At 44.7% G+C, this 12,784-nt stretch overlaps 1 protein-coding gene across 8 annotated transcripts in view; it reads right to left on the bottom strand.

Annotated features, from left to right (window-relative positions):
• Nucleotides 1-567: 567 nt before the first annotated feature.
• The window catches only part of ACOT7 (acyl-CoA thioesterase 7), a 509,309-nt gene continuing 497,092 nt past the window's right edge, over nt 568-12,784 (bottom strand). For all 8 annotated transcript variants that reach the window (XM_063943422.1, XM_063943415.1, XM_063943421.1 and 5 more), the window contains one exon: nt 568-4,100. In XM_063943422.1, coding sequence (XP_063799492.1) covers nt 3,996-4,100 — 105 coding nt within the window. In that variant the 3' untranslated portion in view covers nt 568-3,995. The remainder of the gene's footprint in view (nt 4,101-12,784) is intronic.

Raw genomic sequence — 12,784 nt, 5'->3', positions numbered from 1 at the left:
TGGAGATGCAGATAGTCTCTACACTGGCTGTGGCAGCTACAGAGAGTTCCGTTTGGCAGAGCCTTCTATTCACTGCACAGTGCATACAAGGGGATGGCCGAGGGGCCATGTGGTAACCACCACCCCATAATACCTGCGATTGGCCTTGCAAGGGACACGAGTGAAGGAAATAGGCATATAAATATACTTGATTCGTAGCACAGGTAAGCCTCACAGTTATCCCTCTGTGCAGGCTATGAGCAAACCCATGGGTGTGTGTAACCTCTCTCCTTTCAGGACCCGATAACGTGTCAGTGATGTCATACTCTGCCCTCATGATGTCACCCGCATCCCTTTCTAGTAGACCTCACCACAAGCTATTGTATTTCCAGAGGATTATCAGTTGCCTGACCAATAGATTCTGGGAAAGAGACGGCAAACAATTCAAGTGTCGTCATCAGAGAGAACTGCAAGTGGCCTTACTACTAGCACCATCATAGGGAGTAGGTAAAAAGGTTAGTTACAAAATATTTTTGACATGAATTGCTTATTATCTAATAGACCAACAAAAAGAGAAACAAAAGCAAACAGGGTTAGATTTCCTTTAATGTGTGCTTTAAAAACATAAATATTTGAAAGGAAAATATTTGCCATTTTTTTTATCGTATTAGAAATAGATATACAGTGAATATCTTCAAAAATAATCATAACTTTCTAACAAACTACTACTCCAAAAGGAAAAAAACATTCTATTACAGGTTGCGTATCCCATATCCAAATATTCCGAAATACGGAATATTCCGAAATACGGAATTTTCTGAGTGAGAGTGTGATAGTGAAACCTTTGTTTTTTGATGGCTCAATGTACACAAACTTTGTTTAATACACAAAGTTATTAAAAATATTGTATTAAATGACCTTCAGGCTGTGTGTATAAGGTGTATATGAAACATAAATGAATTGTGTGAATGTACACACACTTTGTTTAATACACAAAGTTATAAAAAATATTGGCTAAAATGACCTTCAGGCTGTGTGTATAAGGTGTATATGTAACATAAATGCATTCTGTGCTTAGACTTAGGTCCCACAGCCACGATATCTCATTATGGTATGTAATTATTCCAAAATACGGAAAAATCCGATATCCAAAATACCTCTGGTCCCAAGCATTTTGGATATGGGATACTCAACCTGTACTAAAAGAAACTGCAACAAAACTAATTCTGTAGCTGCCAACAATTTGGTATCCAGATGTTTACATATTTATTATGAAAACAACGGTCGCCTCTGTTGACAAATACTTTGAAAGCACCTCTACGACCTAGTAGCATAGTGGTAGGTAGTGATAACACCACATTGATATGCTGTAGCGATTTCTTTAGGTTGTATAGGACTCAAAGGTTATATAGAACTTTTTCGTCTACAAGACTGCCTTGTTTTAATTAGTTGGAAGATGATCCCTCATTTAGTAGTTTTCGAAATGCAGGGAACGGTTGCTTAGTTACGTGTGTATGTTGCATTACACGTAGATTTTCTTACAGATTTATACATCCAATGGTAAACTCCTTTCCTGCAGTAGGCCAAAGGAAAATGACAAGTAATCCGAATAGATGGGGGTGATGGTAATGAAGGAGGACTATCAAATAGACGGGTCAATATGAAAGCAGACAATCAGAAGTAGCTAGATAATGCTGCAGTGTCATCATCACTAATTATTATCTTTGTACCAGGTCCCTGGTACCAGCCAAAGTCTAATTCTGTGACTTCTCTGGGGGGTACCACACTAACTCCGCCATCACTTGCTTACTGTACTCATTTTACCCTTACCCAGCTCTTTAACTGCAAGGAACCACAAGTTTAAAACTCATTGGTTTAGAAAATAGATGACAGGTACCTTACCATAAGCCATAAGCATTATTAGAACCGTAGAAAGCCATGTGACCACCATATGACCCAGTCCTTGGGACTAAGGGGCTCTCAGCATACCTGCAAAGTGAATTAATCAGATACGAAGTGGTTACTAAGGATACAGTGGCATTGGTAAGGTAAGTGTACCATACTGGAAAGTTGACAATACCGTATTGCAGATGGGTGCTGTCTTCGGAAGGATGAGATATGAGGGCTTTAGTCGCATAGGCTACCAAGTGGCTTTTTGTCCTTCAAAGCTTTGCAAGAGCATTGTTATAGGTTTCCCTGTAAAGGAGATCTCCACCTATGACAATGGTATATTTTCGTCAGCCCCTTCTCCTCTCTGTATATAGACTGCATGTGCTGACAGCCAGCTGGGACCATCAATCACAAAACAGTAAGGTAAGATACCGTTCCATCATCCGCAGCATGACAATGTCAAGGCATAATGTAATCTGTGTCCGGGCAGGCAGCAAGAGATGAGAGACTGTAGCTGGGCAGAGGTCCCCTGTAACTTTATTTCCAGTATTTGCCGACCCTCTCTACTGCACTATAACTTCAAGCAAATGCAATTAAATAAGGTGTAATTTAGCAGCTGAATACTGTAATGATAATTTAATGATCGTACTAAGAACATAAATCTAGGTACTCGTACCATACTGTATGTAGTTAGGGTCTCAGCAAGAAATTCCAGCGTGGTGCCTGTAGTTCACTCTATTGTGTTGTAAAGTTTAAACAAAATGTAACACTTCTAGTTATACAGTTTATGTCTGAAGCATCTTCAAGGTTGCTGCTAACCCTACATTGATTGGCTATAAACCTAATAATTCAGGTTATTTTTGGGGACTAGGAAGAGACGGATTACAATACATACCCATGGCTACATACAGTGGAGCTTTCAATATTGTAATGTGAAACAATATTCATGAGAACACACCCCATCCATTGGCTAAATGACATCACTGAGCAGTGATTCTGTGAGTTCCTAGTGAACTCTTGGACTGCAGAATGGCTCAAATGCCCAAAGGTCAGACTGTTGCCTCCACTCTATGCAGGTAGGGGTACACTTTACAGGTGCGGACAATCCCTGGTCTTATAACAACTTTTACGGGTCACAACACAAGTAGCTTAGAAACTGGTGCCAGTCCCAACAAGCGAGCAGATGTGAGTCCGAGGAGAATAAGGAGGGTTTGGGACACACTAGAATTATGGCAAGGGATGGCAGGGGGAAGGGGGTTATGGCTTTGGCAATATTGGACAAAAGGAATCATTGTATACACCTTGTATACAGTCCTATGAATAATGGTGAAGACAACGTCACCATATGCCGATGTTATAAGCATATAGCCAGAGAGACCAAAATCTAGTTTATAAGGCACTGTGGGTCACTTTAAGGACCGGTCAGTAGACTTGCAGTGTGTTTGGGTCAAGGGAAAGGTTCTCAACACGGTCAGTGGTAACTAGGCAAATATGAAGGGGCTCAATGGATGGAAAATGCCATTTGATTACCTGCATTTCTACACAATTGTTCTTTTATTAGGAATGGAAGGAAATAAAATAAATCAGGGTGGTTATCCCTTAAACCAAAATAAATATTGTGTTTTACATGCACGTATAGGGATGGCAGACTGCCAGCAGATGGCCAAGAGTAATAGGCTATGGAGAGCATACGCTGCGACCGTTTGTCAGATGTATAGCAACTGGCTTTGTCATTAGTAAATGTTGGGAACTCCTGAGGAAGAAGCCAGTTTTTAAAAGTGAGATTAGCCCCCAGCACTAGCCCCCACCCCCCAGACACACACAAAAGGCAAACTAGATGGACCTGTATAGTTTTCTGCATATTTCTATGTTATAGCGTCAGCTAGGACTAACGATAATCCCTACTGCTGGGTATTGCTACCTACGGAGACCTCACCATGTTATACTACTACTCACTACATATATGCTGCATTCCCACTTATAGACAGGCTGAGTCTTAGTGCGCATACAAGTGCAGAGCATAACATAACATAACATCAGTTACATCACATAACACTGTCTTAGTGGCTGTTCTGGCCGATGCTTTATTTCCCGGGCCGCTGTCTGTGCAGCCAGGAGGGAAGCGGTTACTGTTGGGTCAGGGCTTGCGTGTTCATCTGTCGCTTGGCTTTGGTTTGCAGGTAGCGTCCTTTTCCCTCTGTAAAACGCTTCTTTTCTTCTTCAGTCTCAATCTACATTAAAATACAAAACGAATCTTCAGCAAATCCACTTTCTTTTCATACAGAGGCAGAAGTATTCCCATTATTGCAATAAATCCCCAAATACTCAGGTCGGCAGCCACTCAACAGGAGTAACAATACCATCATCGTCACCACACATGCCTCCAGTTCTGCTCTCATGAACTTCTGGTTTCTGCCTACAGACCACACACAGGCCAAGCACATCTTCCACAATACCCAATAGTGACTACGAAGTCTGGCAATGCGGCTGCTTTGGGGGCACAGAATGCAGCACTGGACCATCTGTCCTGCTGGGTGGTCTTCAGTTTGCCGGCTGTCGGGGTCCCAGCGCACAGTATACCGGAACCGGAATCCCGACAGCCGGCATACCAACACTGTTTCTCCCTCTTGGGGGTCCACGACCCCCCTGGAGGGAGAACAGATAGTGTGGCGCAAGGGGCTCATTTGCGCTCACCATGCTGTCGGTATGCCGGCGGTCGGGATTCCGGCGCTGGTATGCTGTGCGCCGGGACCCCGACATCTGGCATACCATACTACACCCGTCCTGCTGTGATATTACAGGGTGTGTGGCCAGCTTAAATACTAATAGAATGTTTCTAATGGTGACCATACACTGAGTAATTATTGGCCGGATCAACCAAATATCTGCTGACCGGGTCGATAATTACATAGTGTACTGGCCGCCACTGAGCACCAAATAGCTTGCGGCATGCCCGACCGGTGTGATCATTTGTGCTCAGCTATACTCACCATCAGACAGACAGACCAGTTCTGACAGTAGCCTCCGAATGGCCGGGGGTGCAGGACTTTCTGGGAGTCTCCTTAGTTTTTTCTTTAAATCAGCAATCATTTACATGGCAAAATCAGTCTATAAAGCCAGTAAAAAGCTCTTTAATTGCTATGAGCAACTTCTCCACTTTATCGCTCTCGTTTTGAGACAACTCAAAATCTTATTAAGAACATTTCACGCTAACTCGGATCACTCAGGTCTTTCACATGTTTACGGTTTACATTTATGTCCTTTGTGTCCTAGTTTGCATGTACCCACTTATTTTGATACGTCATTCTTATATCAAAGTGGCAGATGTATTAAGCCTGGAGAAGTGATAAAGCAGTGATAAGTGGTATTTCTATCTGTATGACTTTACTCCCCCCCCCCCCCCCCTGCTCATCTGTTAGCTACTTGGCTGTTGTAGAGCAAACCGAAAATAAATTCTTAGTATACGCGCAAGTATACCTGGCCAATAAAGTGGATTCTGAAGGTGATAACGCACCAGCCAGTCATTACAGTTTGAAAGCTGAATGTTAGGAGCTGATTGGCTGGTGCGTTATCACCTTCCACTTATCACTGCTTTATCACTTCTCCAGGCTTAATACATCTGCCCCATTGCTTGAAGAGAGATAAAGTGTAGAGAGATCAAGTATCAACCAATCAGCTCCTAACAGTCATTTTTCAAACCTAGCCTGTAACATAGCAGTCCGAAGCTGATTGGCTGGTTCTCTCTCTCCACTTTATCACTCTCCAAGGCTTAGTACATCTCCCCAACAGTCTGTAACATGACAGTTAGGTGCTGATTGGTTGGTACTTAGGGACAGTGTCGGACTGGAACATGAAGGGCCCACCGACAGAATAAAGTGGTAGGGGCCCACAGAGACTTGGCTAACCATTAGAGAGTGCATGGTCTGGCACCCCTTGCTAAATATGTTTAGTAAATACTGCTAGTGCATCATGATAATGTATCAGATTAATAACAGCAATGCACTGTAGAAAATACACCATAGTCCTGTGCAGTATAATGCAACATATGTATAATGTATAATTCACGTGCACAGTCTGGGGCCCACCAGAGGTTGCCCCTGTACCCCTGTGGGTCAGTCTCACTCTGCTTAGGGGTCTATGTACTAAACTTTGGGGCACATCACTTCCAAACTATTCTATACTTGCATCTATATAACCATTCTATCTTTGCAACATATATAGGATAATATAATCAGCTGACTAGAAAGCATGCAGTTATATAGTTATAATTAGAGATGAGCGGGTTCGGTTCTCAGAGAACGGAACACCCCACCCCACCCCCCGAACTTAACGATCCGAACCCGGAACGGAGTCCGGCTCGGGACTTCCCGTCAGACTCTGATCCCATAACGAGGCAAAACGTCATAATCCCGCTGTCTGATTTTCGCGGGGTTTGAATCCCATTTAAATAGATGCGCGTCACAGCCATTTTCACTCCGGACTTGGAGAGTGAAGGAGACATACCTCTGTCTCTCTCTGTGGGTGGTGGTTTTGGGTGGGGTCAGTGTGTGCTCTCTAGGGGTGCTGTCCTGTTACTGTGCTGTTACGGGTACTGTCCTGTCACTGGTGTCATGTGCTGTTAGGGGTGCTGCAGCTGTACATGTGTAATGCTGTCCTGGCTGTCACTGTGCTGTACAGGGGCACTGTACTGTATGCAGTGAAAATACAGGGGTGCTGGTTCTGTCCTGTATGCTGTAAAAAATACAGGGGTGCTGTGAAAATAAATGTACACTGGCCCTGTCTTTTATGCTGTAAAAATTCAGGGGTGCTGTGAAAATACACTGCTCAAAAAAATAAAGGGAATACTAAAATAACACATCCTAGATCTGAATGAATGAAATATTCTTATTAAATACTTTGTTCTTTACATAGTTGAATGTGCTGACAACAAAATCACACAAAAATTATCAATGGAAATCAAATTTATTAACCCATGGAGGTCTGGATTTGGAGGCACCCTCAAAATTAAAGTGGAAAAACACTACAGGCTGATCCAACTTTGATGCAATGTCCTTAAAACAAGTCAAAATGAGGCTCAGTAGTGTCTGTGGCTTCCACGTGCCTGTATGACCTCCCTACAACGCCTGGGCATGCTTCTGATGAGGTGGCAGATGGTCTCCCGATGGATCTCCTCCCAGACCTGGACTAAAGCATCCGCCAACTCCTGGACAGTCTGTGGTACAACGTGGCATTGGTGGATGGAGCGAGACATGATGTCCCAGATGTGCTCAATTGGATTCAGGCCTGGGGAACGGGCGGGCCAGTCCATAGCATCAATGCCTTCGTCTTGCAGGAACTGCTGACACACTCCAGCCACATGAGGTCTAGCATTGTCTTGCATTAGGAGGAACCCAGGGCCAACCGCACCAGCATATGGTCTCACAAGGGGTCTGAGGATCTCATCTCGGTACCTAATGGCAGTCAGGCTACCTCTGGCAAGCACATGGAGGGCTGTGCGGCCCCTCAAAGAAATGCCACCCCACACCATTACTGACCCACTGCCAAACCGGTCATGCTGGAGGATGTTGCAGGCAGCAGAACGTTCTCCTTGGTGTCTCCAGACTCTGTCACGTCTGTCACATGTGCTCAGTGAGAACCTGCTTTCATCTGTGAAGAGCACAGGGCGCCAGTGGCGAATTTGCCAATCTTGGTGTTCTCTGGCAAATGCCAAACGTCCTGCACAGTGTTGGGCTGTAAGCACAACCCCCACCTGTGGGCGTCGGGCCCTCATACCACCCTCATGGAGTCTGTTTCTGATCGTTTGAGTAGACACATGCACATTTGTAGCTTGCTGGAGGTCATTTTGCAGGGCTCTGGCAGTGCTCCTCCTGTTCCTCCTTGCACAAACGCGGAGGTAGCGGTCCTGCTTCTGGGTTGTTGCCCTCCTACGGCCTCCTCCACGTCTCCTGATGTACTGGCCTGTCTCCTGGTAGCGCCTCCATGCTCTGTACACTACGCTGACAGACACAGCAAACCTTCTTGCTACAGCTCGCATTGATGTGCCATCCTGGATGAGCTGCACTACCTGAGCCACTTGTGTGGGTTGTAGGGAGGTCATACAGGCACGTGGAGGCCACACACACTACTGAGCCTCATTTTGACTTGTTTTAAGGACATTACATCAAAGTTGGATCAGCCTGTAGTGTGTTTTTCCACTTTAATTTGGAGGGTGCCTCCAAATCCAGACCTCCATGGGTTAATAAATTTGATTTCCATTGATAATTTTTGTGTGATTTTGTTGTCAGCACATTCAACTATGTAAAGAACAAAGTATTTAATAAGAATATTTAATTCATTCAGATCTAGGTTGTGTTATTTTAGTGTTCCCTTTATTTTTTTTGAGCAGTGTAAATGTAAACTGGCCCTGTCTTGTATGCTGTAAAATTACAGGGATGCTTGCCCTGTCTTGTATGCTGTAAAAATGCAGGGGTGTTGTGAAAATAAATGTACACTTGCCCTGTCTTATATGCAGTAAAAACACAGGGGTGCTGGCCATGTCTTGTATGCTGTAAAAATTACAGGGGTGTTGTTAAAATACAGGGGTGCTGGCCCTGTCCTGTATGCTGTAAAAAATCAGGGGTGCTGTGAAAATAAATGTGCACTGGATCTGTCTTGAATGCTGTAAAAATACAGGGGTGCTGGCCCTGTCTTGTATGCTGTAAAAATTCAGGGGTGCTGTGAAAATAAATGTACACTGGTCCAGTCTTTTATGTGGTAAAAATTACAGGGGTGTTGTTAAAATACAGGGATGCTGGCCCTGTCCTGTATGCTGTAAAAATTCAGGGGTGCTGTGATAATAAATGTACACTGGATCTGTCTTGAATGCTGTAAAAATACAGGGGTGCTGGCCCTGTCTTGTATGCTGTAAAAATTCAGGGGTGCTGTGAAAATAAATGTACACTAGTACAGTCTTTTATGCTGTAAAATTACAGGGGTGCTGGCCCTGTCCTGTATGCTGTAAAAATTCAGGGGTGCTGTGAAAATAAATGTACACTGGATCTGTCTTGAATGCTGTAAAAATACAGGGGTGCTGGCCCTGTCTTGTACGCTGTAAAAATTCACAGGCGCTGTGAAAATAAATGTACACTGGCCCTGTCTTGTATGCTGTAAAAATTCAGGGGTGTTGTTAAAATACAGGGGTGCTGGCCCTGTCCTGTACAAATTTAGGGGTGCTGTGAAAATAAATGTACACTGGCCCTGTCTTGTATACTGTAAAAATACAGGGGTGCTGGCATTGTCATGTATGTTGTAAAATTACAGGGGTGCTGTTAAAATCGAGGTACACTGGCCTTGTCTTATTTGCTGGAAAAATACAGGGGTGCCGTGAAAATAAATGTACACTGGCCCTGTCTTGTATACTGTAAAAATACAGGGGTGCTGGCATTGTCATGTATGTTGTAAAATTACAGGGGTGCTGTTGTTAAAATCAAGGTACGCTGGCCTTGTCTTATTTGCTGGAAAAATACAGGGGTGCCGTGAAAATAAATGTACACTGGCCCTGTCCTGTATGCTGTAAAAATACAGGGGTGCTGTTAAAATAAAGGTACACTGGCCCTGTCTTGTATGCTGTAAACAAACAGGGGTGCTGTGAAAATAAAGGGGCCTGTTCTGTGTGCTGTAATAATAAAGGGGTGCTGTCTTGTGAAATGGAAAACAAAAATTTGGAAGAAAAAATATTGAAATACCAGGAACCACTTCCAGTTCCTAGTACTAATGCTGAAGCTGCTGCTGCCATCAGTCATGACATTGACAATGCAATTCCATCAACGTAGTCTGCTAAGGCCGATGCTCAATATCATAGAGGGCATGTAAAATCCAAGAAGCAAAAATGAACAAACAGAAAAAAAAAATTCTCTGATTAGAAACGTAAAATTGGCAATATGCCATTCACGACACGAAGTGGCAAGGGAAGGCTAAGGCCTTGGCCTATGGTCATGACTGGTGGTTCAGCTTCTCATGAAGATAGAAGCCCTCCTCCCTCTCAAGAAATAAAAAAAAAATAAGCTTGTTAAAGCACATGAAAAAACAACTGTGCGTTCAGAGATATCATAAATCCCCAAGGAGATGTCTAGGCCTGACCTTCACAACACTGTATGGGAAGAGGAGGCTCCTACCACCATTTGCACGCCCCCTGCAACTGCTGGGAGGAGCACTGCCAGTCTAGTTGCTGATATTGAGATTGAGGATCTCACTGTAGAGGTGCACTAGGATGAGCAGGATGTTGGTGTAGCTGGCACTGAGGAGGAAGTTGACGATGAGGATTCTGATGGTGATGTGGTTTGTTTGAATAAGGCAAGAGTGGAGACAGTTGTTGGCCATGGGATTAAAAAGCCCATTGTCATGCCAGGGCAAAATACCAAAAAAGCCACCTCTTCAGTGGGGAATTATTTCTCCACAAATCCGGATAACAGGTGTCAAGCCATGTGTTGCATTTGTCAATCCATAATTAGTAAAGGCAAGGACGTTAACCACCTAGGAACACCCTCCCTTATATGTCACCTGCAGCGCATTCATAAGTCATTGTCAAGTTCAGAAACTTTGGATTTTAGCGTAAGCAGTCCACTGACACCTAAATCCCTTCTTCCTGTTGGATCCAAGCTCCGGCAATCCACACCACCAACTCCCTCAACGTCAATTCCCTCCTCAGTCAGGAACGGAAGTAGTCCTGCAGGCCATGTCACTGACATGACTGACGAGTCCTCTCCTATCTGGGATTCCTCCGGAAGATCCTTGAGTGGTAAACCTACTGCTGCTGCTGGTAGTCGATCGTCATCCCAGAGAGGAAGTCGGAAGACCACTTGTACTACTTTAACTAAGCAATTGACTGTCCAACAGTCCTTTGCGAGGAAGATGAAATATGACAGCATGTTGCAAAGCGGATTACTGATGCCATAACAACTATGCTGGTGTAAAGGGGGGTACTCACGGAGCGATATTCTAAGCAATCTGACTAGATTGCTTAGAATATCGGCATGAACGCTCCGTGTGTAGCCCCCTCAGCGATAGTGATGCACGACCCCGCATGCAGGCCAATCTAGCGGGTCGTTCACTTCACCCGCTGGGTGAAGTGAGCGCCCCCCCCATCTCCCCCCGCACGCTCAGCACAGATCGCGCTGTGCTGAGCGGCGGGAGAGATCTGTGCTGAGCTGTTCGCTCAGCACACATCTGTCCTGCATCTGCCCATCTATATGGGCCTTTAGACATGCATCCGGTATCCACCATTAGTGGAGTGGGATTTAGACGTACGGTGTCCCCGGTACCAAATCCCGTCTAGATTCCACTTCACTAGACAAGCGATTCCTGGACTGTACAGGGACATTAAGAAAAAAAAGTGTCCTCAAAAATGCGGTTGTACCCAATGTCCACTTAACCACGGACATATGAACAAGTGGAGCAGGGCAAACTAAGGACTACATGAATGTGACAGCCCACTGGATTGCCTTCTTCAGCAACAACAGCAGCGGCACCAGCATCTCACAAATGGCAACTTGTTCCTAGGCAGGCTACGGTGTGTATCACTGGTTTCCGTAAGGCACACCGCTGACAACCTCTTACGGAAATTGAGGGACATCATCGCACAATGGCTTACCCCACTTAGACTCTCCTGGGAATTTGTGATATCAGACAACGCCACCAATATTGTGCGTGCATTACATCTGGGCAAATTCCAGCACGTCCCATGGTTTGCACATACAATTAATTTGGTGGTGCAGATTTTTTTGAAAAACGACAGGGGCATGCAAGAGATGCTGTCGATGGCCCGAAAAATTGCCGGCCACTTTCGACATTCAGCGACTGCATGCTGAAGACTGGAGAGCCAGCAAACACTCCTAAACCTGCCCTGCCATCACCTGAAGCAAGCGGTAGTAACGAGGTGGAATTCAAACCTCTATATGCTTCAGAGGATGGAGGAGCAGCAAAAGGCCATTCAAGACTATACATCCTCCTATAATATAGGCAAAGGAGGGGGAATGCACCTGACTCAAGTACAGAATGATTTCAGTGTTGTGCAAGGTTCTCCAACCCTTCGAACTTGCCACGCATGAAGTCAGTTCAGACACTACCAGCTTGAGGCATGTCATTCCCCTCATCAGGCTTTTGCAGAAGCAGGTGGTGAAATTGAAGGAGGTGCTAAGATGGAGCGATTCTGCTAAGTACGTGGGACTTATGAATGAACCCTTCATTTGCTTTGCCAGGATTCAAGGGTGGTCAATCTGTTAAAATCAGAGCACTACATTTTTGCCACTGTGCTCGATTCTAGGTTTAAAGCCTATGTTATATCTCTATTTCCGGCAGACACAAATCTGCAGAGGTGCAAAGACCTGCTGGTGAGAAAATTGTCAGCTCAAGCGGAACGTGACCCGTCAACAGCTCCTCCTTCATTTTCTCCCACAAATGGGGCTGTGAGGAAAAGAATAACATTTCCTAGCCAACCCGCTGGTGGTGATGCAGGGGAGTCAGGAGCAAGTGTTGATATCTGGTCCTGACTGAAGGAGCTGCCAACAATTACTGACATGTCTACTGCCATTGCATATGTTGCTGTCACCATTGAAAGAATGGTGGAGGATTATATATCGGTGACAGCATCCAAGTAGGCATGTCAGACAGTCCGTATGTATACTGGCAGGAAAAAGAGGCAATTTGGATGCCCTTGCACAAACTGGCTTTATTTTACCTTAGTTGTCCCCCCTCCAGTGTGTACTCCGAAAGAGTGTTTAGTGCAGCCGGTAACCTTGTCAGCGATCGGCGTAGGAGGTTACTTCCACAAAATGTCGAGAAGATGATGTTCATCAAAATGAATTATAAATGAATTATAAATTCCTCCGGGAAGACCTTTACCAGCAATTGCCTCCAGAAAGTACACAGGGACCTGCGA

The sequence above is a fragment of the Pseudophryne corroboree genome, chromosome 10 (genome assembly GCF_028390025.1).
Source record: "Pseudophryne corroboree isolate aPseCor3 chromosome 10, aPseCor3.hap2, whole genome shotgun sequence".
Classification (NCBI taxonomy): Eukaryota; Metazoa; Chordata; class Amphibia; order Anura; family Myobatrachidae; genus Pseudophryne; species Pseudophryne corroboree.
The sequence above is the reverse complement of the archived record's forward strand: the minus strand, read 5'-3'. Positions and strand labels throughout refer to the sequence as shown.